The sequence below is a fragment of the Nilaparvata lugens genome, chromosome 10, assembly GCF_014356525.2.
Source record: "Nilaparvata lugens isolate BPH chromosome 10, ASM1435652v1, whole genome shotgun sequence".
Lineage (NCBI taxonomy): Eukaryota > Metazoa > Arthropoda > Insecta > Hemiptera > Delphacidae > Nilaparvata > Nilaparvata lugens.
This window is the reverse complement of record NC_052513.1, coordinates 37,610,996-37,637,690: the sequence shown is the minus strand read 5'-3', so window position 1 is coordinate 37,637,690 and position 26,695 is coordinate 37,610,996. Positions and strand designations below refer to the sequence as shown.

At 33.6% G+C, this 26,695-nt stretch overlaps 3 protein-coding genes across 3 annotated transcripts; 1 reads left to right on the top strand and 2 right to left on the bottom strand.

Moving 5' to 3' along the window:
• Positions 1–3,646: 3,646 nt before the first annotated feature.
• On the top strand, positions 3,647–10,719 carry LOC111058769 (somatostatin receptor type 2-like; the record flags this gene model as incomplete). Its single annotated transcript, XM_039436801.1, is given in 3 exon segments — positions 3,647–3,649; positions 7,755–8,003; positions 9,543–10,719. Coding segments are annotated over 3 exon segments (624 nt in total), but the record flags the coding sequence as incomplete, so codon positions are not given.
• Positions 10,720–17,227: 6,508 nt separating this feature from the next.
• On the bottom strand, positions 17,228–17,604 carry LOC120353369 (probable cytochrome P450 6d4). Its single transcript, XM_039436802.1, has one exon. It carries the CDS (start codon positions 17,550–17,552, stop codon positions 17,340–17,342), a length of 213 nt encoding a protein of 70 aa, XP_039292736.1. The 5' UTR covers positions 17,553–17,604; the 3' UTR covers positions 17,228–17,339.
• A 534-nt stretch (positions 17,605–18,138) lies between these two features.
• Positions 18,139–22,307, bottom strand: LOC111058770 (probable cytochrome P450 6a14). The gene is made up of 3 exons (XM_039436800.1): positions 21,271–22,307; positions 20,246–20,461; positions 18,139–18,711 (listed from the first exon to the last, which is right to left on the bottom strand). Exons 1-3 carry the CDS (start codon positions 22,232–22,234, stop codon positions 18,434–18,436), a joined length of 1,458 nt encoding a protein of 485 aa, XP_039292734.1. The 5' UTR covers positions 22,235–22,307; the 3' UTR covers positions 18,139–18,433.
• Positions 22,308–26,695: the final 4,388 nt, after the last annotated feature.

The window sequence follows — 26,695 nt, the reverse complement described above, 5'->3', positions numbered from 1 at the left end:
CAATATGAATGTCAACAATGCTTGTCATTGACGACTGCGGAAGTTTACGCACAAACGAAAATGCACCTTAAGCTGTAAATCTGTTGTTAGCTGTTTTAGTTGAATTATTATATTTTCATGTGATATATTCTCAGTGAATAAATATTTTTGTACATTCCAGTGTTCTGTGAGCTACTTAGTATGTCATCCCTTGAACTTCAACCCTCTTCATGTGAAAAAAATCTAATTGAAACTGAGATATAATTTTGAAAACTACCATGTCTCTCCAAGGCTCATGTTAGCCTAGCATTAACTGACCACTGCTGTGATGTAAATAGCAATATTTTGTCTGAATTATGAAGACGGTAACACGCAGATTTCGGCAGATAGGGTGTCGTATATATTATGCAAATATAATGTATGTATAGCTATACTGTTCAATGCAAATAGGGCAACAGCAGTAGCTGAGTATTAGTGCATTTTTGCACGAATGTTTTGTGCAAACAAAGAGAGGAGTAGAAGGGGAAGTAAAGACAAAGAGGTCGCAGAGGAAAAACTAAAACAAAGACTAAAAGACAACAAAGGGTGGTTGATTTATGGTTTCATGTGGCGATAATAAGGGTATTAAGTCAGTGGACTGCAAAAGTCTTTGTTAGTGTTTCTGCTCAAGGATAATTTGTTGTTTCTCAATTCAGAAAACACAGGAAGAATGATTTGTTCGAATTGAATAAAAACTCTGTTTACTGTAGATTATGGTTGTATAACAACAAACTAGTATCTCAAATTGTTTTGATTAATTAATGGTTTTGACCATTATCTCCCTAGCATAGATTGTACTGATGTTTGTAAATCAGAACTCTGATAGTTTTGTACATATACTTGTACATAGTTGTACATAGAACTCTGATAGTTTTCACATATACTTGTACCATAGAGAAACAATAGCGTGAGTAGATATCCCATGGTATAGGGCGTTTATGTCGGTTTTACTGTTATCTGAAGCCTATAGTCCACGTAGTTCTTTCCCGTAAAGCTTTATGACGCTGGTAGTCTCTCATATTGTGCCGTTCATACACTCTTACCCGGTTAAAACATTAGAAATCAACAATAATCGACAGTAATCGGCTTGAGATAACAGTAAAAGTTGCGACATAAACGCCTATTCCATGGGATATCTAATTACGCTATTGTTTCTTATGGTGTACATAGAACTCTGATAGTTTTCACATATACTTGTACATAGTTGTACATAGAACTCTTTTGTACATAGAACTCTGATATTTTTATCCACTATCCGTGGATAAAACCATTGTTCCATCCGAACCAACTTGAACGTGTATAGAAGCTGTTTACCATTACATTACATACATTTTAGCCAATTTTGTAGAGCCTGCATGATCATGCAAGACTGACGATAAGTTAGAGCGTGTGGACCGGCTTTAGGCATGATAAAATAAGAATGTTCCAGAAATTCGGTGAAAATTGTTATTTCGCCAACTAACAAAATCTGTTGTTGCAGAACCCATATGGAGGTTGAAAGATATCAATTATATGATAACATCCGATTTCAAGTTTCCGTTTCGTCCAAGTTGTCACGTTATTCTTATATTTAAATAACGATTAGCCTCCTGCTTGGCATCAGTCGGTAAAGCATGAGATTTGATATAATTATATAATTAGGTCGTGGTTTTTTAATAGATTCAGCCTCAAATCTTGATAGGCCTAGGTATGGGCTTCCCATAACTCTTGTAATTCAATAAAAAATAAATATATATAAATATGATACTCCATACAATAGTGATGAGGAATAATAAATAAATTGCACACCATAAACGTTTCATACATATATTACACAAATAATGCAAAAAATAATCGAGGCAAGAATATTAAAGAGCGATAAAAAATATAATATAAAAATAGAACAATAATTGAATCAATAAAATATCACAGGCTAAACTTTATATTCTAGATTATGGCACGAATCATTACCATGTGCCTTTATCTTAAAACATATGCATTCTTTTGCATGAGCTGCGATATGCGCTTGCTAATCTTGTCGACTTGGACAATTCAATTAAAAATATGGCTTTAAGATCAGCTTGATAAATTAGCCACTAATAATCCAAATATATATATAAAAATCTCTGGTGCTTAGCAGATTTCTTTTATCGAATATATATTTTATCTCAGGGTGCAAGATTCGGCCCCTGACGGAATAGGTAGAGCCATTCATCTAGTGAATTAGAGCTATAACAAACTATCGCAAATTATACTGCAAAAATTAAATCATATGCATATGTATTAATAGCCTAGATTTTGTACTTCTTTGATTTAATAGAATTTCTGAAATATTGATCTATATTTTTCTTTCAAATAAATACCTTTAATACTAATTTTACTTGCGCAAGGATTACTCTTATTAATTTCTTAATTTATAATAAAAACCCTTTCGGCGAGCTAGCTTTGATCATTAGATTAATTCGAAGCACTAGGGCGCCCATCACTAATTCAATATTAATCACTCACGTGTCGAAAATCTTCGTGTAAGCCGCCGATGTCGATCCAACTCCATGTGGTCCGGAATATGGTAGCCGGAATCGTCTCTTCCAAGGGGTTATAAATTATTTAAAATGAAAATGACTTCTGCTTCACATAGCATCACGAAGTCTTTTAAGAATTTATAATTTACTTTAACTTTAACTTTTACAAAATCGTTATCAAGGTACTACGCTCTAAAATATTTGGGATCCTCTTATGGTGGCATTTGTTTCATATACAATACATTGCAAAAACTTAAAATTAAAATATTTTTTAAAAATCGATTATAATATTATCATTGGCGTTACCAGCAAAACTAAGTAGTTTGAGCGATGGCAACGAGTAATCAGTCGGCTATAATTAGTGGCTTGAGATTCAGTCGAAAATAGAAAAAATATAATAACGAAAAAAGAAACATATGGAATGTATGAAAAACTAAAAAAAAAATAAAATTTCAATCCGAAAAGAAGAAGTACTAAGAGTGAAATACTAAGAGAGCAGAAAACCTAGAATGAATTTATAATAATTTAAAAACTCAAAAGAAAAAGAGATGATTCATGTAATTATTAATCTACAATAAATTCACTGTACATATGTAATCCATTTAGTAACATAATGTAATTCATTTGTAGCATATATGCAATTCCTTTTGTAAGCAAAGAGAGAAATTAGAAAAAACAATACAATACAGTACACATGACACAAAAAATAAAACTTTAACTCAGAGATAGAAAATTAATCTGGGAGTATAGCCCTACTAATAATAAATTTAGAGGAACTGAGGAAGACAGTATATGTACATCAAATTAAAATATTTTAGGTATGATATCTTCTGTCTTTATCCAGCTTTCAATTTTTAATTTAAGTGCTTTTGTAGGTTTTCTTGCAATGAAATGTTCCGGCATAAAATTAATAAGCTTTTTTGTTGTATAGTTGAATTGTCTTCTGCATATAGTTAGATCTGTTCGAGGAACAAAGCATCTATTTACTGATCTAAAACTATAATTAGTTGAATGAGGTGTAAAAAGATGTATATGGTTGCTGATATATTTAACAAGATTTCTGATATACAGTTGCCTAACTGACAGAAAAGAAGTCAAATACTGGCTTTGAAAAGAAGTCACATTGTAAGGTGGGTGGATAGATATCACGTTATAATGGCAGTGTGTGATTGATTGGCAATGGTATTGCCATCCTTGTCTATCATTCAACAAAGCGGATAGCGCTATCTCTTTCTCGCTTTGCTCTGTTGCCAGATCGTCTTTTAACAAAGTAGAATCGATAATCAATTAACAAAATAACTCATCTTACTTATGAGAATTCATTATGAAATTATTGGAGAATATAATTTCTTGCTTAGTAAAATTATAATAATTGATTATTTTAAAAGAGAATGATCCGTTATTATTATATAAATAAACCTGTATCGGCTACCGTCTATAGAAGTCATTGACAGGACAAAGGATCGGCAACGTTTTTCTCCTATCTTTCCCCACTGCCATTATAACGTGGACCTCACTATAAATATGTTTTTTTCAATAAGAGGACTTCATATATCTCAAGGTTAGTCGATGGATTTCAAGATACTGTTTCAAGAGGAAGTCACATGGTGAGGGGAGTGGATAGGTTCTAGGTCAATATTCCTTCTAGATTATAATTGAAAATAATGAGTTATTGATGTTGTCAATACCGTTACATTCGTTCAAAAAACACCCTACATTACATGATGGAGGAGGAGAAGAAAAAGGAAAAGAAGAAGAAGGAAAAGATGAGGAAGTAGAAGAAGAAAAAGGAGAAGAAGAAGAAGAAGAGGTGGTGGTGGAGAAGAAGAAGAAGAAGAGGTGGTGGTGGAGAAGAAGAAGAAGAAGAGGAAAAGATGGAGAAGAAGAAGAAGAAGAAGAGGAAAAGATGGAGGAGAAGATTGAGGTGAAGAATTAGCATGAGAGAAAGAAGAGAATGATGGAGTGAAGGAGAATGAGAGGAAAGGGTAAGAGACGAATAAGGAGGAAGAGGAACAGAGAAAGAAGATAACCAAAAGGAGAAGGGTGTGGAAGAAGCTAGAGTGTGAATAGGAAAAGAAGAAATAGAGAGAGAAGATGAGGTTGTAGGAGGAGATTATTAAATAGGGATAGAAGAAGAAGAATAGAAGAAGAAGAAGGAGAAGAAGAAGAAGAAGAAAAAGAGGAAGGAGAAGAGTTAGAGAAGGAGAAGTATACGAGGAGGAGGAAAGGAAGAAATAATGGAAAGAATGAGATTAAGGATTGAGGGATATAGAAGAAGAGTATAATAATACAAATTTTATTATTGTATACAAGTCATACCGAGTGATAAATAAATCCAAAAAGATCATAATTTTGTCATAAAACGTTGAAGAGAATAATAATAATATTATACTCTTGAGTATAATATCATAGAGGAACAATAGCGTAAGAACACGCTATGTTTCTCTATGATAATATTGATTCTCTTGATTGAGATTTGAAAAGGATTGAAATAATACAGCATGATTTTGTGGCAAGTACAATGATGAACAACCAGGCGCAGAATTTTCATGAAAAGCCGAAAAGTATTGGAAATGTCAGATGCGAGAAAATGAAACGCTCCTTTGTGGTCCCTGGCTATGATGATAGATTGAGCCGTCAAATCAGTCTGGACGTCTGGACTCAATTTCCAGTTTCTTGGCTTCTCTGGCAAAAGAAATGAGCAATAGAGGACACTAGCGCTTTCTGCTGAGTCGAAAATGAAGTAGTGAGCTGGGTTGTTGGCAGCTAGTGACACCTAGCGAGTCAAATAGTAACTACTAGGAATATTTTTGACTGCTAAAGACAGATCTTTGAATTGAATGTAGTCCAGGCAATGAATGCTCAAAAAAGGGTATAGAAGGAGATGTTTGGAAGACAATTTTTGACCCCACAGTTCTGTTTAGGGTACTAAGAAGGTAAAAATATAAAAAATTAAAAGTCCCCACCCTTAACACCTGTGCTAAGGTGGTGGGGGTGGTTTAAAGTACCATTTTGGTTTCTCACATAGAACTAAAAAAATATGTATCTTAAGGATTTGACTGTCATATAACAAATTTAAGCTTACATAATTTCCTACAATATTCATTCTACAACTTTTTTATATATCCTCGAGTTTTCGATATATCCGCTCTTGAAGATGTGACATTTTTGAAAAAACACGTTTTCCCCCAATTTTTTTATATTTTTGCTCTTATAACTTTTCAAAAATCGATGGGAAAAATCCATGTTGATTATGAGCTCATAGAGCATTGAATTCTCTTCAATTTGATGTATAATTTCACACTTTTACGAATATCCCTACACCTTTTGCAGCAGCTTTAGTGTTGAGTGTGAAATCACATATTTTTGCAAAAATAGACCAATATTGACAAAGGAATCTGGTGGGAATGCTTTAAACAAAATTTTTGACTTTGCAGCTTTTTTGAGACTAGTTAGGAGGAGAACATATCAAAAATTCTCATTCCTAACTCAGGTGCTAAGGGGATGAGGTTGGTTTAAAGGTTGCATTTTTCAGCGTTTTGCTTCCACGCTCATTCTTGAGAACAATGCGTTCAACCGACATAACTAACTATTCGAAAATAAAGCTTGATAAATTCTCTACATTTCTTGTTCAGTTGAATTTTGTGATATTCCCACCAGTTCCCGATATATTCGTTTTTGAAGGTGTGTAATTGTTAAAATAACAGGGATTTATCCGATGTTTTGCTCTTTCAGGGCTTAAAACTCTCCAACAATGTATCATAAAAACTTATGCTTATCGTAGGTTTGTAGATCATTGAATACTTTTTAAAATGATGTATTATTTCACAATTTTAAGTTTTCCTTCCATTGTTATAGCAGCTTCAATGTAGGGGGTGAAATTTTCATTGCTGCAACAAGTGTCAACTCAGCGGTTCCACACCTTCAACAGAGGGGATAAAGATGCGCACTTTTGCTATGTTCACCTACTAACTAGTCCAAATCAAGCTGCGAAGTCAAAAATTGTGTCACAGGCACCCCCTTCAAATGTAATTGTCGAACGATCAATTTAATATAAAATGTTTTATTATCTATGAGCAAGATGTATCAATGATATTTGAAACGGTACTTGATAGTTTTTTGATTATGCACCGACTCAATGATTTTGTTAGAAAAAACAAAATCTTCAATAAAATTCAATTTTATGTTCAACTTGCCGGTTACAGAGCTTATGACGAGACTGTTACTAACCTTGATCAATAATGTCTGATTGTTTCATGATGATTGATGCTTAATTGTTTGCTGACATTATGGTACAATCAAATTCTAAGATTACGTTGAGAAAATAACAATATTTTCATATTAATAATTAATAGATTATAATATATAGAATATATAGAACATATTCATAATAAAAAGACTAAAAGAAGAAAAGACTTAAAGATTAAAAGAAATTATTGTCAAAAACCACAGATTTTATTGAAAGTTAGAAAGCCCGGTTTCGGCTGTTACACCATTGTCAATCTCTGATAAACTAAAACTAAATACAAGAGCAGCGGAATTTATACTAGTAGCCGAGTACTGCTATTGGTCAAGGGCATGAACGCCTGCCATTGGCCCAGCTACACAGTATCCTCCAACCACGGTTTTCATGACGTGTCCCAGTGGGCTTCACTTTAGTGATCCCTTTTATGGACCTAATTAACTAAATACTAAAATACCACTTAACGGTATAACAGAAACGTCACAAAATGGCGGTTCTGTAATACCGTTAAGTGGGAGGAGACTGTACAAATTTTGCTTTGTAATGACAATAAACGATTTTGATTTGATTTGTCTAGCTGGGCCAATGGCAGGCGTTCATAGCCTTGACCAATAGCAGTACTCGCCTACTAGTATAAATTCTGCTGCTCTTGTATTTATTTAGTTTTAGATTATTAGAGATTGACAATGTAACAACCAAAACCGGTCTTTCCAACTTCCAATAAAAATATGTGTTTTTTGAAAATGTCTTAGTCTTTTTATTTATTATGAATAATTACCACAATATCAACTTCTCAACTACAAAAAAAGGAACAGTATTTTACACTTATTTCATTTTTAATGTTCAACTGTCAGTTACAGGTGGTTTTTGAGAATTTCTTAGTCTTTTTATTCATTATGTATAATTACCACAATATCAACTTCTCAACTACACAAAAAGGGAACAAATATTTTCTATTAATTTCACTTCTAATGTTTGATTATCGGTTACAGGTGACGAAACTAGTGTTAACCGTGATCACGGTGTACGTGTGTTGCTGGCTGCCCTACTGGATCACTCAGATGTCGCTGATCTTCACAGAACCCAACAAGTGCCAATCACGCTTCGTTGTCACCGTCTTCCTGCTCACTGGCATCCTCTGCTACTCAAACTCCGCCATGAATCCCATCCTCTACGCATTCCTGTCGGATAACTTCAAGAAGAGCTTCCTCAAGGCGTGCACTTGTGCTGCTGGCAAAGATGTGAGTCGAATCAAATTACAAATTAATACTATTATAAATTTGTTAAAATATTATTATTTTTTGGTATAGTGAGGTCCACGTTATACAGTTAATTTGAAATGATATCATTACGAGGGAAAAACTAAGAAGGTGGGGAAGAAGGAGGAGTAGTACAGTGAGGTCCACGTTGCCAAGCCCACAGATAGGATTAAAATAACTTTCGACTTGGAGGGATATGAGCTGAGAAATAGATTGATTGATTAAGTACTTTATTTATGTAGATTACAATATATACTGGCTTATACACTTATATACAATAGCTTACAATACAGCAAAATTATAGATGAATTTACATAATATAACTTAGACTAAGAAAATAATTATTGAACTGTATATGATATGAAAAAGCAATTTGTAATATAATAACTATAGATAATAATTATATTGTTATGCATCTACATAAATTGGCGGAGCTTTGGACATATCAATGTCCATTCTTCGGAAAGAATATTAAAAATATCCTCCCCACTAACTCTCTACCAAATAGAGGGAGAGAACAGAAACAATAGAGAGAGATGAGAATAGAAGGAGATGGAGAACCAGTTCAACCAATTAGAGTGATCAATAAAGCCATGAAGACAATCGCGTTTGCCAAGTTTGAAAAACATCTCAAATGATGCAATGGTTAAAGAGAGGAAACTAGGTATGCGTATCATGAGGGGTTGAACACCCACTACAGACTACAGAACGTCTTTGGCTCTAGCACGGCAATATGGCAACATATTCGCCACTGTATCCTATTCTCTGCTCCACATTTCCCTCCAAATGGGAAGATCTTCTAATTCAACTACAATTTATTTATTTTTCTCTGTAATGTACCAATGTCAGAGGTATTTATTAAACATGAAAAGAAAAACATTTTTACAATAAATATGGAAAAAATTCCTTTACATAAAGTTGATGGTTTCTTGATTCATTCCGAGCTGCTTTGTATTAACACACTTTTTTATGTATTTGAACACGACATGCAGTCAATTATTAAGTAAATAATAAAAACTTTTACTTACTGACTAAAGTACTTCCAAGACTGTTGAGAATGATCGCTAGACTTCAGTCAGTAAGTAAAAGTTTTTAATTATTTTACTTAATCATTGACTGCATGTCGTGTTCAAATACATAAAAAGTGTGTCCTTTACATACTTGGATCAATAGTAAGTTCATGTGCCAGTTGCACAATGCACAACAGCCGGTTAAAATTTCAACCATGATCAATTCCACGAGAACCAATCAGAGAAGCCATCTTTCCAAAAACGCCTTCTCTTATTGGTTCTCCTAGAATGAATCAAGGTTGAAATTCAACTGGTTGTTGTGCAACCATGCCTAAGTCTGCTAAATATGACAATTGAGTTCATAAGACAATTATTATGATCTGGAGTAAATGCTTCATGGCTTATTCCAAATTTTCTCAATTGAATATTGATAAATAAATGAAAGAATCACAAGGGTATTTTATAATAATTTTATTTTTTTCTAATTTGATTATTTTTAACTCCTTGATAGGTAAATGCAACCCTGCACATGGAGAACAGCGTGTTCCCGCGTCGTGGCCACCACAACCGCGCCTCCGAGCGGGGTGGCAACGCCAGGGGCGGCAGAGGTGGAGGTGGCGGAGGCGGCAACACCTCCACAGCTGCCATTATGTGTGGCGGTCCCGCCGCGGGCGCCATTTCCGGCAGTGATGACCACGAGGTCAATGACCGCGGACCGCTGGTAGGGGCAGCAGCTCCAGTCGCAGTGTTGCCAACACCACCACAACTAGTGGCACCACTGATTTGGTGTCGGTTGCCTCAACAGCTGATCACCACAAGGACACGCTCAAAAATGGGGTCAAGGTTTCCATTACTGTTGAACTTTAATCTGATTAGTCAATGATAGAACTCTAGTTCATACTTTCTCTGATGGACATGTTAAATGTCGATCCCAGCTGCCTGAAAAGAGTCATTGCATGATGTAATACTTTAATCTGTACGCGTGATAGAATACTGTCAAAATTATTGCTCATGCATTTCACAGATTCGTGTAAAATATCAAGTTTCAGATTGACATGTCAAGTATCTGGCTCAGCTGCTCAAACACAGTTTTTGAGCCATATCAGATGTTAATCTGTGTTTCGGATGGACATGTTAAGACTTCAGTCCAGGTTGCCAAGAAACAGTCGTTGGGCTACTCAATACTCATGTCAGAAGCCCTGAAATTACAAATCAGGTACGACCTGAAAACTCTCACACACCAGACCTTAGCCAGCCAGGTCATATGATTGTTTCATTCAATAATTAACTTATCCATCTATAATTTAATGATTCTTTATAATGTGAGGTGAGAGTTTCAAATCGACGAATGAAAATCCCTGAGATAGAAAATGATAAACAATAGAAAGATTGTATTATAAAATAAGATTGTGAAGAAATGGGTATAGGTCTCCATTACTTTCAAACTACAAGTATGATAATCACTTTATCTGATTATGATATTTCATATTATATTCAAATGTGATATATGGTTATTCATACTTCAAAACGATCTAATGACCTCCTTACTAACACTTTATTTGACTTTTATTTTAAGAACACAAGTCTGAGACACGTGTCTGTTTCAAGAACGTTAGTAACCTTCTTGTGTGAAAATCTTGTGTCATGTTCTGAACCTACTATTGTGATGTATTGTTATACCAAAAGTGGGAGAAAATGAATTGAGTGTGGAGTACAGGCTACAGACCTACAGATTGGGTCTCTCAAAGCTATTGAGAACTATCATTTCATTTTTCCATACTGTGACTCAAAATAAAACTTGATATAATAAATCTCGATAAAATTCATGAAAAATTGAGGAGTCTAATTTGAGACAGGACAATTATTAATGACAGTACTGTAAATTGTTCAATTCTTCACTTTTGGAGCTAAAAATATCGGATCAACATCACTATGAATTTGAGTATTATCAATTTTTCATTTTGAATTTGAGTATCATCAATTTTTCAAGTGTTCAATTATTAACCCGACAATTTCTATACCCTTATTGTAAAAAATGTTCAAAATTGTGGGAAAAAAGCATTGGTACTATTAGTACCTAGCAAATGTTTTCTAATTAGTCAACGAATAATTCAGTTTTTAAAGAAATCATTATTGAAGGGTTATTCCCTAAGAAAATAAGTAAGCTATTCTATTAAAAGCACAAATTTAAAGCTCAAATCCAAAATCGCATCATCTAATCCCAATACACCCAGTTGAACAAATCTATAATACTATAAAAATTGTGAATTTATTATAATATTGAACCTAATTAGAATGTATTGATTATCTAATACAATACTATGTATTGAATACAGTGTGTATACCTGACCAAAAAGACTTTGTTACCTAAATATATTATATAATTATGTCTATGTGTACATAATAATTCAATGAAATCAATTTCAATATTTCTAATTTATTATCGTTGTTACTGTACCATAATAATTATTGTAATGTATATAATAAAATAATGTAGATTCGAATCATGATTGTTCTCAAATGATAATAAACTGTTCATATTGTGTCTACTACCATGAATCATGAATATTGTGGTGCATAGTGTGTGAGTGTGAAATTGAAAAAGTGTTCATATTATGTGTTTTGTATGAAGGATAGCTTTGACGTTCTATAGCGATCAGGGGATGAGGAGAGACATCTTAAAAATAAATATAGAAATAGAAATTGGAAGTATAATTTACAGGAAAAATGTCGGAGAAAGTAATTGCAGAAAGGTAGAGAGTGACGAAGATTATGATAATGTATCAATAATATGGATAAATTGAAAATGCATAACAATCTGGAAATTTGAAGTCTTATAATGATTAAAAAACCAAGACAAAAACATCACATGTTCAAAGTAAAAATACAAAAAATTTGAACTACAAACCCTTCAATAATGAAGGTTGAACATACTCACTAATAATATCCCCCGTATATTGGTAGGTATAGTGAACATTTCAAAATGTTTCAATGAGAGAGATTTTCATGAAAATGATTATTTGTTTGAGAGAATGTTGAAAGCATTCATGCTATTTTCAAAGGATGCTAATTTCACTACCTACCGAAGAAAAGATGGAGTAAAAATAAGTAAAAATATTCAATTCCATGAATAGTTGATATCACAAATTTTATCTCTTTTCTGTATAGGGCTACTTGTAATATAAAATGACATAACTTATTACTTATGACTTGAAAATGGCATAAATGTCCGAAACATGTAGTGATAAAATATTTCAAAAAAAGGGTACTGAGTTTTTATTTCCTTTATATTGATATCACAAAGTATGACATTCTCAGAAAGAGATCATTTATCAGTTGAATTAACAAAATAGGAGTGAAAATATAGAAATTATATGAATGTGATGTATAAAAAAACTGTGAGGATCATTATAAAGTTATAAAGCATGTACTTACAACTTCAATACAACAGTTTGAGGGATTGGAAAGAGAGATAGTAAATGGGTTCCAAAACAAAAAAGGCTAGTAATTTATTGAAAAAAGAAAATATTTCGAGATTATTGTAAGAGACTGCCTCTAAGTCAAGATGTCAGCGGGAAGAGAAATAGTAGATGGGTTTCAAAACAAAAACGGCTTGTATTTTTGGAAAAAAAAAAATATTTCGAAATTATTGTAAGAGACTGCCTCTAAGTCAAGATGTCAGCGGAAAGAGAAATAGTAAATGGGTTTCAAAACAAAATATACTGGTAATTTTTGAAAAAAGAAAATATTTCGAAATTATTGTAAGAGATTGCCTCTAAGTCAAGATGTCAGCCCCCTTGACTAGCATTCTCTGAAAATCTATCATGTTTCCAGCTGTCAATTGACAACCACAATAATTGATCAGTCAACTGAAAATTGTCAATTTGTCAATCAGAGGACAATCCGCCAATCAAATGGCAAATATGATTGTCGATTGATAAATGAAATAAATTGTCTATTAACAATTTTACCTCGTCAATTTGTCATGAATTTGACAATCTAATTGACCAGTCAACTGACACAATTGTCTTGTCAACTGATATCTGGAACCTTGACCGAGTCCTCTGATCACTATAGAACTACCCTTAATATTATAAAGCCAAAACCAAATTACTATAATCATCACTTGACTGAAAGCTGAACTATATATTGCATATCAGTAAATAAATTAAAAATAATAAATTATTGTGTGTCGAAGTCTACCTTTAGTGTATAATAACAAATTTAAAAATTGAATTATTATGGGATCAGATAAGGTCGAATTTGTTGTGTTATCATTGTTGTAAAAATTATTATAAATGATATTTAATGATCTTACCGAAGGAAATGTGTATCTCTGTTATGTTTCAAATGAAATTAAAACAAAGAACTTCAAACGTTGGTATTTATTCATTGTCCTTCACTTCGCAAGTATGATCATGAATAGGATAAATTATATTGATATTTTATGAATGATATTGATGGAATTAATAAGATCTTCTGGCTTTTATTTGCTCAGATAATCATAACCTTACTCTTGATAATCAAATAGAATTTAATATTGTCTTTTTTAGAGCTACACTTAAATATAAATAAAAATTAGAAATCTAAGTACCTAGGTACCCTTTTAAAACGGTATCAAAACATATGTCGTGATTGAACAATTTTGGAAGGGTACTTAGATTTTCAATTTTCATTTATAGGATTTCATATTTATGCAGTTTGAAATTATTTTAATATTTCCTGGTGTTTTCATTCACAGGAGCTATTTCTTATACATCAGAAATGAAATTAATCAGGGTTTTTATCACAAGATTAAGTGAATGAATAATTTTGCATCTTTTCTATCTTGAATATTTTATTGAAGAACAAAATTAACAATACTGGTACCTATAAACAATTATTCAAAAAGACTCAGCTATTGATCAACCAGTAGGCTACTAATACCATTAACTATAGACATTTATATCTATAGTCAATGCTAATACAATGTGGACTTTACATTTATATGATTTCATGAATCTATTTGACAAATTCATTGAGACAGATTTTCCATTTATGAAATTACAAATCATGAATTAACGTTTTCTATATGCATATAATTTTTACAATAGGGATTCCAACATTTCAACCCAAAAAACTCAGTGATGATACATACGGTACATTTTGAAAGAAGAATTCTAGTAGGTACTAGAGGAAGATATATAATATTTATTGAACAGAAATTGTAGGGATAATTCTACAAATATTACAAACAAAATTTAAATTTGAAATCTAATATGTGCACGGTAAATCTTAAATCATACTTATACTGCTCAAACAAGCACAAAACGTGTAGCAATTAGATAAGTAGTGTGAGCTACATTTGCTCACAACTACAGAATTCGAGCTTACAATTATTTATTTATTATACATTGATAGGCCTGCAATATCATTCTCAACTGTAAATGATTGGGTAAGGAACAACAGGCGAACCCAAAACTGTTCCTTTCCCAAATTAAGATAGAAATCGTCCAAAAATAGGTTATGTTTCCAATTTTGAGTACAAAATAGCCTACAATTATAAACTACAACACAGCTATTTCATTTATTGGGTAAGACAAATTCTATTACAATTATTTCCCATCAATACATCACTAAACTTGGGTTTACACCAAAGTTGTTAACAAAATGTTTATTTTTCCGTCCTTATAGATTCTATAAGATTAAACGGAGCTTGACAAACACATATGCACATCATGTGTATGATAAGTTATGTTCAATCTACAGTAGAATGTCGATAATCGGACGTCAAAAATCCGGACCGTCAATAATCCGGGTTCGTCTCTGGCAAGAAATAAAATTTTCGTACCTTCTGCCCTTGGCGCTAAGCTCCTTACTTTAGAGCGGGCGACGGGAGAATGGCGCGAAGCGAGGAGAAATAATTGAACCTACCAATAATTTAATACTGTATATGCAATTTTAACAGCTTTGTTTCTTGACTAGTGCGTGCTGACCGTTTTTTTAACGTAATTGCGATAATCCGGATAATTTGATAATCCGGATGGGGTCCGGTCCCAATTAATCCGGATTATTGACGTTCTACTGTAATAGAATCTGATAGAATCTCCTATATCAATACTATATAGCTTACTTCCTACAATCGAATAAAAAATTCACTTCTAATCTAATAGAGTCTATAAGGACGGAAAAATAAATATTTTGTTGATAACTTTGGTGTAAACGCAGATTAAAGCATAAACAACTCAATTGATATGGTAGAGGATAATATCACTTATGTGAATCAATACTATATCAATACTATATCAATACTATATCAATACTATATCAATACTATATCAATAATATATCAATACTAATCAATACAAGCCTACTTCCTATATCAATACTATATAGCTTACTTCCTTTAATCGAATAAAAAATTCAACTGTGTAAAACACTTACCTAAATGTGCAATGAACTATAATAATAATTTGAAGATTAACTTTCTCATGTTATATCTCATAAGTAATACCAGTTAACTTGCAAGGAATTGATGGAAATTTTCATGCATAAAACATCACACATCCAGTTCATATATTTTCAAAATAAGACTACAGTACACCATTGTGTCACTCTGTAATCGTCCGTCATTTTTATATGATTTATTATAGATAGTTCAAAAGTAATACTTATATTAAACATTTTGATGTGAATTAAATTGGTTATTCTATTTTCTGGATCAATTTTCTGAATGTCGAGAAAACGAACATGAATTAACCTACTACAGAATCATTATTTTCCACAGTAAAAAGATATTTATATAATAAATAAACTGTGAGACCGCCATCTAGTTTTTTTTTAATTATTTCTATCAAAATAAGTCACTAGGACTAACCATTGAATTTGGTTCTCTATTTCTTATCCTAAAGCTGCGTTCACACCAAAGTTATTAACAAAATGTTAATAACTTGATCCTTAAAGATTATATTAGATTTAACGGAACTTGACAAACACATATGTTCATCATGTGTATGATAAGTTATATTCAATATAATAGAATCTATAAGGATTGAGTTATTAACATTTTGTTAATAACTTTGGTGTTAACGCAGCTTTAGATATTAATTTTTATGGCTAAAGTCTTCCAGTGAGGCCTACAGTTCCAATCTATAATTTCACTACTTTAAATTATTTCACTTCACTTTTATTTAATATACTTTTTTCACCTTACCGCCTAGTGAATTGATAATACGAATATAGAGTAGATGGATATCTTAGGAGTTCATATCCTCATTGATTGATTCATACAATAATTACATCATCAAAATGGTAGGAAGAGAAAAATAAGGTAACATTGTGCTATTCCTCTCCCAAATTCAGATAAGGTAAGTTCATCTTTTATTAATTTAATTATTATCTCCCAAATAATTGCTATTAACCACCTTGCTGATGGAGATTTCAGCGACTAGCAAATGATGACATTAGGAAGTACAGCTGAAAAAAGCCAGAATGCTGAGTTTACACCAAATTTATTAACAAAATGTTAGGTAATAAGTTAATCCTTATAGATTCTATTAGATTGAACGGAACTCAACAAACACAAATGTTCATTATGTCAAGTTAAGTTCAATCTAATAGATTCTATAAAGATTAAGTTTTTAACATTTTGTTAATAACTTTGGTGTAAACGCAGATTTAGCCAAAGAAAAATAACTTATTACTACCCAATATTCATCAAATAATATTTATAATAGGCACCGTACTCTCTTTGTAGTTTCTATTTTTGTTGTCTGTTATGCAAAAATTGGTTTTATAATCTTTGATTATTCTCTCTTATGACACTATTTGGAGTATCATCTTCATAAATCTAGTTTCATAAATTATTCAAACATACTTTCTCTGTAGTTTCTATTCTTCTATGCTACTATGCAAAAATATGTGTGAGAGTGTGAGAATCTTTTACACTATTTAGAGTATCATGTTTATTAATCCAGTTTCATTGAATGAGTTAATGATTGAGGCCATTCAATAAATCGGTCAATCAATAATTTATTCAATTCAACACAACATACATAAAAGAAAATCATACAAAAATCATAATTTAAAATGAGTTTCTAATAATATACAAAATGGTGGGGTGTGCTGAAAGGAAAAAGGAGGAAAAATACCTAGTCAACTATGGTTTCCCATGTATAGCCAGGTAGAGGGTATAAAAGTAAGGAATTATGGGTGAAGAGGAGTGGAAAAGGGAAGAAATGGAGAAGGCGGGAAAAAAGAGAGAAAAATATGAGCAAAAATTGTAAGCGAATCCACTTTCAACAAATGTATCTAAAAGATAGAAACTCACCTATACAAAATCGCGGTCCCATCCCGAAAGGCAGGAACGTCCCTTTCCGATCGAGTCCGGATCCTGGAATCTGTCCGGATTGAACACTTCCGGATCCGGGAAGTTTTCCGGATCGTTCTGTATGCTGGATGTCGGGATGACTATCTCGTCTCCCTTCCTTATCACGTGATCAGTACCTGGGATGTGATAGTCTTGAACGCAGTGACGGTTCATCAGTGATATGGGCGGGTGTTTACGGAGAACCTCTGAAAGTTTGAAATTGGAAAATTATGATGTTAGAGTATAATAATTTGAGAATTTCTCTCCCAATAATTTATTCAATGTTGTGTTCGTGTAAATAAGATAAATTAATGAGATAGTAAAGGAGATCATACTGCCAAATACAAGAAATATTTTGCAAATAAAACAATCATTAAATTACAATAGTTTTTGGCGTGCCTGGAAAAAGAAGCCTTTAGCTCCAGCCACGAGTTCTAAAAATAAAAATACATTTTTCCTACAGGTACCTTGGAAAGTGGCCATTACTGCACTGATTGCAGAACTACAAGTATTTATAATACTCTCTTCTAGTTCCTATTTTTCTTCTCTGTTGAGCAAAATTTGGTTCTTCTGACACCATTTGAAGTATCATCTTTATAAATCTAGTTTCATTAAATTAGTTGATAATACTTTCTTTGTAGTTTGTATTCTTCTATGCTACTATGCAAAAATATGTGTGAGAGTGTGAGAATCTTTTACACTATTTAGAGTATCATGTTTATTAATCCAGTTTCATTGAATGAGTTAATGATTGAGGCCATTCAATAAATCGGTCAATCAATAATTTTATTCAATTCAACACAACATACATAAAAGAAAATCATACAAAAATCATAATTTAAAATGAGTTTCTAATAATATACAAAATGGTGGGGTGTGCTGAAAAGGAAAAAGGAGGAAAAAATACCTAGTCAACTATGGTTTCCCATGTAATAGCCAGGTAGAGGGTATAAAAGTAAGGAATTATGGGTGAAGAGGAGTGGAAAAGGGAAGAAATGGAGAAGGCGGGAAAAAAGAGAGAAAAATATGAGCAAAAATTGTAAGCGAATCCACTTTCAACAAATGTATCTAAAAGATAGAAACTCACCTATACAAAATCGCGGTCCCATCCCGAAAGGCAGGAACGTCCCTTTCCGGATCGAGTCCGGATCCTGGAATCTGTCCGGATTGAACACTTCCGGATCCGGGAAGTTTTCCGGATCGTTCTGTATGCTGGATGTCGGGATGACTATCTCGTCTCCCTTCCTTATCACGTGATCAGTACCTGGGATGTGATAGTCTTGAACGCAGTGACGGTTCATCAGTGATATGGGCGGGTGTTTACGGAGAACCTCTGAAAGTTTGAAATTGGAAAATTATGATGTTAGAGTATAATAATTTGAGAATTTCTCTCCCAATAATTTATTCAATGTTGTGTTCGTGTAAATAAGATAAATTAATGAGATAGTAAAGGAGATCATACTGCCAAATACAAGAAATATTTTGCAAATAAAACAATCATTAAATTACAATAGTTTTTGGCGTGCCTGGAAAAAGAAGCCTTTAGCTCCAGCCACGAGTTCTAAAAATAAAAAATACATTTTTCCTACAGGTACCTTGGAAAGTGGCCATTACTGCACTGAATTGCAGGCGCAAAGAATCACATTTCCGCTCTAGTGCGCAAAGTATTACTTTGCGTACTCTTTATACTTTGCGTATTATCTTGGAGCCATTGCAATCAGCTGTTGACATTGTTGGCGTGTATTTTGAATGCCAATCTGTTCTATCTATATATTTTCTGATTTTCAAATAAATGAAAATGAGAACTCATTAAATTATACATTTTGAATATTATTAATTAAATAATATTCATTATTTAAATAATATTTTTTTCATTCATAAATTGATTGGTTGAAAAATTATTAAAAAGTTAAGATTTACTCAAAATTATTCAAATTTTCAAATTAATTGGATCAATTTAATTTTTAATTTTAATAAATTATTGATTATTAATTTTCAATTGGATTATCAAGTTTAAAATAAATTATTATAGTTGTTATGAATAACAAAATTATACAGACAAACATTTGATGGATTTCAGCCATCATTTTACCCATAATCAACCACTTTTCATATTCAATGGTAACTGTAGGAGAAATTTAATGTGAAATAAATGCGCAAAGTTTCTCTGCTGCACTCAAGAAACCATTCCGCCCTCGCCTACGGCTCGTGCATAAACGTTTCTTTCGGTGCAGCAAACTGTCAATTTGTGCACTAGTTGCACAAATAACTATTTTAATCTAATAACAGCAGTACAAATGATAGAATTCTGTTGATGGATGATAATCTATGGATGTTGAATTTTATCAATAATCAAGTACTTGATAAACAAAATATAGATGCACAGAAAAATAATACAAAAATTGTCGAGTTTTAATATTTTTTACACAATTAATATTGCCAAAAATATTGGTGATTCAGCCAACTCAATTCTCTGTAATTATACTATCTATTTATACTGTAGTTATATGAGAGTCTAGAACTAGATCATCCCTATCTAAAGGTGCATACAGATATACGTGCTACGAACACCCTTCGAACACTCTCCGATCATGAACGTAACGCGAGTTTTCACGCAAGGGTTCGCTAGAGACTTGCAATATGTTCGCATGATGATCGCGTGCTTGTCATATTGTTTACTTCTCTACAACCTAACCTCACAAATGTAAAACGTTCGGGTCGCCGCCAACCTGTCTCCCCGACAACTAAGCTCCTCGCAATTTTGATCACAGGCGTCAGCCAATCCCCTGACAAAATATACATATCTTGTGTATCTAATTGTTAATTTCACTATGAAGAATTGATTATTCTTGAAAGAATATACTCACCCAACACAACCTGGTTGAGATAAGTCATGGAATTGACTGTGGCAAAGCTGAGGTCCTGGTCAATTAGGGCACTGTCAATCTCATCCTGCAGCTTCAGCTGAACAGCTGTGTTACAGCTGAGCTCTAAAAGTGCGAACGTCAGCGCGGTGGCTGTTGTCTCGCTTCCGCCCGAGATGAAGATGAATGTGTTGGCTGCCAGATGAGCGTCCGTCATTTCTAGAATCAGAAAAATCAAATGAATTTTCAATTGAACGAGCATTAGCGAGTTCTACTCTTGACTTACTGGAGGCCAAAGTCGTTGACCGTATGCTTGTACTGTATGCTCTACAATAACTTGAGAAAGAGCTGATCAATCAGCTTCAAATTTTGAACACGCATTCTTCGAACCTTTTTACAGGTCAAGTTAGTTGGACATCAAAATCGACTCACTCCTTCGTCCTTTACTCAGGATTAGATATGAAAAGATATTATGATAAATATAAAAATAGCTAGTAATAATTACGAAAAAAACTAATAATAAATAAATTAGATATAATAGATATGAAAACAACATTGTAAGTGCATAAGAAAAAAATGTGTTGTGATTTAGTCAGCTGAAGAATTCATTGCATGCAATTACTACAGTTTTTCCATTCAATTCATTCATTCAGATCATCAGCTGAGGCTATTTGGGAGCTATCACAGGGAATATCATTTGGGAAGTCACACAGTCCTTCATGAGCTGACTCATGATTTCATCTGGTTATACATCATTTACATCAACAAACTGATACGGGTTGAGATATCAATGTGCGGTTTTCACCATTTATTTTCCCTTGGAACTCTGTATTCAAACCATGTATCACATGACCACCTTTCCATTTCAGAAATGAGTGTGGATAAAGAAGAAGAAGAAGAAGAAGAAGAAGAAGAAGAGAAGAAGAAGAAGAAGAAGAAGAAGAAGAAGAAGAAGAAGAAGAAGAAGAAGAAGAAGAAGAAGAAGAAGAAGAAGAAGAAGAAGAAGAAACAACAACAACTTTACTCACCAAAATGCAGTGCCCCCTTCTTGCCAGTATCCAGATTCTCAAACAGCTCCTTGTCATCCTCCTCGTGATTTGTCAGTATCTCCTTCTTTATCTCTCCCGCCTTCGCTCCATGCTTTTCATCCTGCTCCTTTATGTTTATCATCAGCTGCAGAAAATCGTTCGACTTTCTCCCCGTATCCTTCCTATGAGCGATTATATCCTTCACCAAAGCGAAGAAAAATGCTTTCACATCATCTTCAGTCAACGTTATTCCCACAGCTTTACTGAATCGCTCGAAGAAGGTGATCATGATGAACTTGAAGAAGCGTCGGTTGGTCATCTGGAAGAACCTCAAACTCATGTCGACGAACTCGCTTTTCTCTCCGTCTAGATATTTATGGGCGTCAACCTTCATACCGAAAGCTACCGAAGCTATGATGTCAAGAGTATATGAATAGACTAGCTGTTTCGCATCCAAAGACTCCCGTTTGTGGGAGATGTAGTCAACAATGGCATCCGAACTTTCCGCCAGCTGTTTGAACATAGTACGCAGTTTTCCCGTCGTGAAGGTGGGCGCTAGTTTGTATCGCAGAGCTCTCCAGCGGTCACCTTTCAAACCGAACAAATGCGCACTCAGCGGATCGTTTTTCTCGTCGACAGGGAAAGGCCGGTCCATAAAGTACGAGAAATCCTTGATCATCACGTTGTAAACTATGTCTGGATCCCGTAGAACAATTTCATTTTTATGTAAACCGATTTGGCCGAAATATTTCAAACCTTCCCCACTGTCATACATATCTTTGACGACAGCATCGATGCTTTTCAGACGGAAAACGAAGATGGAAGTTTTTCGGAGAAGTTGGAAGACGGTGGTTTTGGCGTAGGGAAAGTTGCGGTCCCTCCAGTAGTGCAGTTTTTGGGAGGTTTTGATGTAGAACAGTAGTAGGATTAGGGCACCCAGAAGGGCTGTGACAAGGATGTACATGGTTCTTCGTGGAGCACTATGAGAAGTTGCATCAATCTGTGGCTCTATTGGTGGTCAAATGGCATGAGTTGCATCAATCTGTGAATAAAATACAGAAATCAGATAAAAGACTATTTTAACTCAAGAAATCGTTGAGATGAGGAGCTCAATGGAAAGTTCCATCAATTTGTAGGAAAATGGCAGGAATAGGACTATTTTTACTTGATATACGGAGAGATCCGTGGTCTAGTGTATAGAGTGCTTGCGTAGCAGCATAGAGATCCCGGGTTCAAACCCTCTCATTACCAAAAGTTTTTTAACCAGATCACTCCCGTGTTATCGGATGGGCACGTTAAATTGTCGGTCCCGGCAGTCGTGACAGTCGTGAGGCCCATTGACGGCTTAAATGATATACAGTATTCAGGCGGTGGGACCTTCCCGCAAGGGACTCCCCACCAACAAAAGCCATACGAATTTACTTTTACTTGATATATATTCAGATTAGTCCAGTCAAGGAAGGTTTATAGAGGGAAAAGTTTGTAAGACAATTTCTGACCCCGCAGTTCTGTTTAGGGTATCGAGGAGGTAAACATATCAAAAGTCCCCTCTCCTACCCCTTGTGATAAGGGGGTTGGGGTGGTTCAAAGGTACCATTTTTTGTTTCTCGCATATAACACGAAAACTATGTATCTTATGGACATAACTGTTATAAAATAGTTATTTGTGCCACTAGTGCACAAAGTGACAGTTTGCTGCACCGAAAGAAACGTTCACGCCCGAGCCGTAGGCGAGGGTGGAATGGTTTGTTGAGTGCAGCAGAGGAACTTTGCGCACGTATTTCACATTTAATTTTTCCTACAGTTACCATTGAAAATGAAAAGTGAGTAATTATGGGTAAAATTGCCTGAAATGCATCAAATGTTTTTCTGTGTAATTTTATTAAGAATAAATAAAATTGAATAATGTAGTAGTGTTTGAATGGCGGGGCGGCTGTGTGCTGTGTGGGTGGTGGCAGTCCTTAAACTCGGTGTCCTTGATATTATTATAACGTGCAGTTATGTATACCACAGTCATTGTTACCAACTTCATTTTGTTTTCGTGCACTAATCCTCCATATAACCCACCAACTATTTTGCGTTGTCATGTTGCAAATCTGGAGTGCAAAAAAAATTTTCCCGCACTAGAGCGGAAAAGTGATTCTTTGCGTTCTGTAATCAGTGCAGCAATAGCCACTTTTCAACGTAACTGTAGGAAAAAAATAATGCTTACATAATTTCCTACAATATTCATCCTACAACTTTTCCTATATCTTCTCTAGTTTTCGAGATATCCGCTCTTAAAGGTGTGACATTTTTGAAAAAACACGTTTGCCTTTTTAAAAATCGATGGGAAAAATCCATGCTGATTATGAGCTTACAGAGCATTGAATTCTCTTTAATTTGATGTATAATCTCACACTTCTACGCATTCCCCCACAACTGTTGCAGAAGCTTTAGTGTTGAGTGTGCAAACTCCAGTTTTGCAACAATTGACAAAGGAAATGAAGGGAATGTTTTGAACACAATTTTTGACTCTGTAGCTATGTTGATACTAGTTAGTTGGGAGGAGAACATATCAAAAGTCCCCATACCCAACTCATGTGCTAAGGGGATGAGGGTGGTTTGAAAGTTGCATTTTTCATATTTTTGCTTCCACGTTCATATCTTGAGAAGAATGCGTTGAACCGACATCACTTTGAGAGCGAATATCTCGGGAACTGTTGGGAATATCACAAAATTCCACTGAGCAAAAGTGTAGAGAAATCATCAAGCTATATTTTGAAATTTTAAGCTATGTTGGTTCAACGCATTGTTCTCAAGAAATCGTAGTTCAAGTTTGATTCAAGGTGATGGGAGTATTGGAAAATCCAAAATTTTCATCAACAAGTCAAATTTTCCCAATACAATTTGTAAGGAATATTTGTAATTTTTATTTTCACATATTAATAGGTGAATGTTTCTTTTTCTAGTGATAATAACGTAAAATATTTCTTCAATGTTTGATTTTGAAGCACTCTAATTTAAAAATCTTCTTTGTGAAAATAAGAACTGAAAATTTTGTTCAGTGAACAACTACAATACTTGAACTATTCCGCACTTTGTGTAACCTTATCTAAATTTGGGAGAGAAATAGCACTAGTTTATCTTTTCTTTCTCTCCCTACCAGTTTGATGATGTACCTATTGTATGAATCAAGGAATTGTACTTGCTGTAGTAGGCCCAGGCTACCTAAAGTCCTTTAAATGAAACTGCATTTGAAATTTCAATAGTTGAATATAACTTCATATGCTTCTAGCCAAATAAATAGCCTACTGTAATCATTTGTTAATTTTTTTTTTAATGTGACAATATTATTATTTTATATAATTTGAGTGGAATTTGTTCATGAGAAGCTGATTTCTGTAATAGAAATAGCTTTCATAGTCAACTTTTCATGCCTTCTTCTGATTAATTTCACGTGAACCAAATGAGAGAAGGCCATTTTTAAAAGACGGCTTCTCTGATTGGTTCTCCTGGAATTGATTAGTATTAAACTTAACTGGCTTTGGTGCAACCGGCGCTAAGTGCCTGATTAAATGATTGCAATAGTTCAACAACTGAGTCATAATCTCTGTTGTATATCCATATTTTTTCACTGTTAAAATTGAACTTGAATTTAAAAAAACACTTTTGAAGTGAAAATACACTTACTTTTGTAGTGACGATCGTTTCGACCTGTTGTTGGTCATCATCAGACTGTCACTGTCAAAACGATCGTCACTACAAAAGTATGTGTATTTTCACTTCAAAAGTGTTTTTTTAAATTCAATGAGTCATAATTTTGTCTCAGTCCCATACACATGCACTCGATCACTCACTTCCATCGACAGATGATGAATTATTATCAGCTGTTTATCCGAGGATGAATAATTATTATCTTTTTTTTGTCCTTCAGCGAGTTTTCCCAGGGATGAGACCTAGTGCAATCGAATTTGTATATCATGAACCTACTATGTTACAAATTTCGTGAAAAGCGATCGAGCTGTTTTCGAGATCCCTTGGACATACATAAATACATAAATGAATAAATACAAATATAAAGAAAATAAAAATCTCAGTACCCTTTTTTTTAAATATTTTATCACAACATGTTTCGGTCACTTATGCCATTTTCAAGTGATATGAAGTAAATAAATTAATACTACTGGAAGATTCTTATTTTCATCAAACATATGATCAAAATAAGAATCTTCCAGTAGTATTTATTTAATTCATATCACTTGAAAATGGCATAAATGACCGATTAAATAAATAAATACTACTGGAAGATTCTTATTTTGATCATATGTTTGATTGATCATATGTTTGATCAAAATAAGAATCTTCCAGTAGTATTTATTTATTTAATTCATATCACTTGGAAATGGCATAAATGACCGAAACATGTTGTGATAAAATATTTTAAAAAAAGGGTACTGAGATTTTTATTTTCTTTATATTTATATTACAAGTAGCCCTATACAGGAAAGAGATAAATGAATAAATACATATAGAAATATTGTTCTCTCAATATAATAGGATAATACTCACGTGGTATATAATGCAATTTTCCGCTTTTCAACAGAGTTTCCCACGAGAGTAGAGAATCACTCACAGTAACACCTGCGGTTTTCCTGTTAATAAATCACTGATTCCAGTGAAAAACTGATAACAGTTAAAATTCTCGAGTGATATTTGTGTTCTCGTAGCAGAAGAACAAACACACCTTATCAGTAAACTATTCAACTACAATAAATCGTTAACAAAAGAGTGTCAACTGTTTTTTAGCAGCTATATAAACATAAATCATTCAGAGTCTCATCTCTTTCATGTACTACTTCAGAGAACACTGAGTAATGTACTCATCAATCGACTGAACTGGACTTTGAAAAGCAAATTACACCCAACGTTTGTGGAACAGAGATAATATACTGCGAGATCCACTTCATAATGTCAGTATTGTTTGTATGGGAAGCCTTGATTTCATTCATAACTAATGTTATGCCAGTTTTAGTTGAATCCCATAGTATATACGCAATAAGCTGCAATCGCCAGTAGCTTTTTAGGTGACTTGTAATTTGAAGTACAGTCACAGCCAAAACCATCACTCAACGCCCAAGTACTGCCGCGGTACAGTCCTGTCATTAATTTCAACCTAGGACCGTTTGCACAGTGACAGTTTAAACTAAATTTCATTTTAAACTGGATTAAATCCGTATCAAGTATCGTTTGTTATAATTTGTTTCATTTTGAGTTTAAGCATACAGAAACAATAGCGTAAGTAGATATCCCATGGTATAGGGAATTTATGTTGCAACTTTTACTGTTATCTCAAGCCGATTATTGTCAATTTTTACTGTTTTGTTGGGGTGATAATATATGAACGACACAATTTGAGAGACTACCAGCGTCACACAGCTGCATA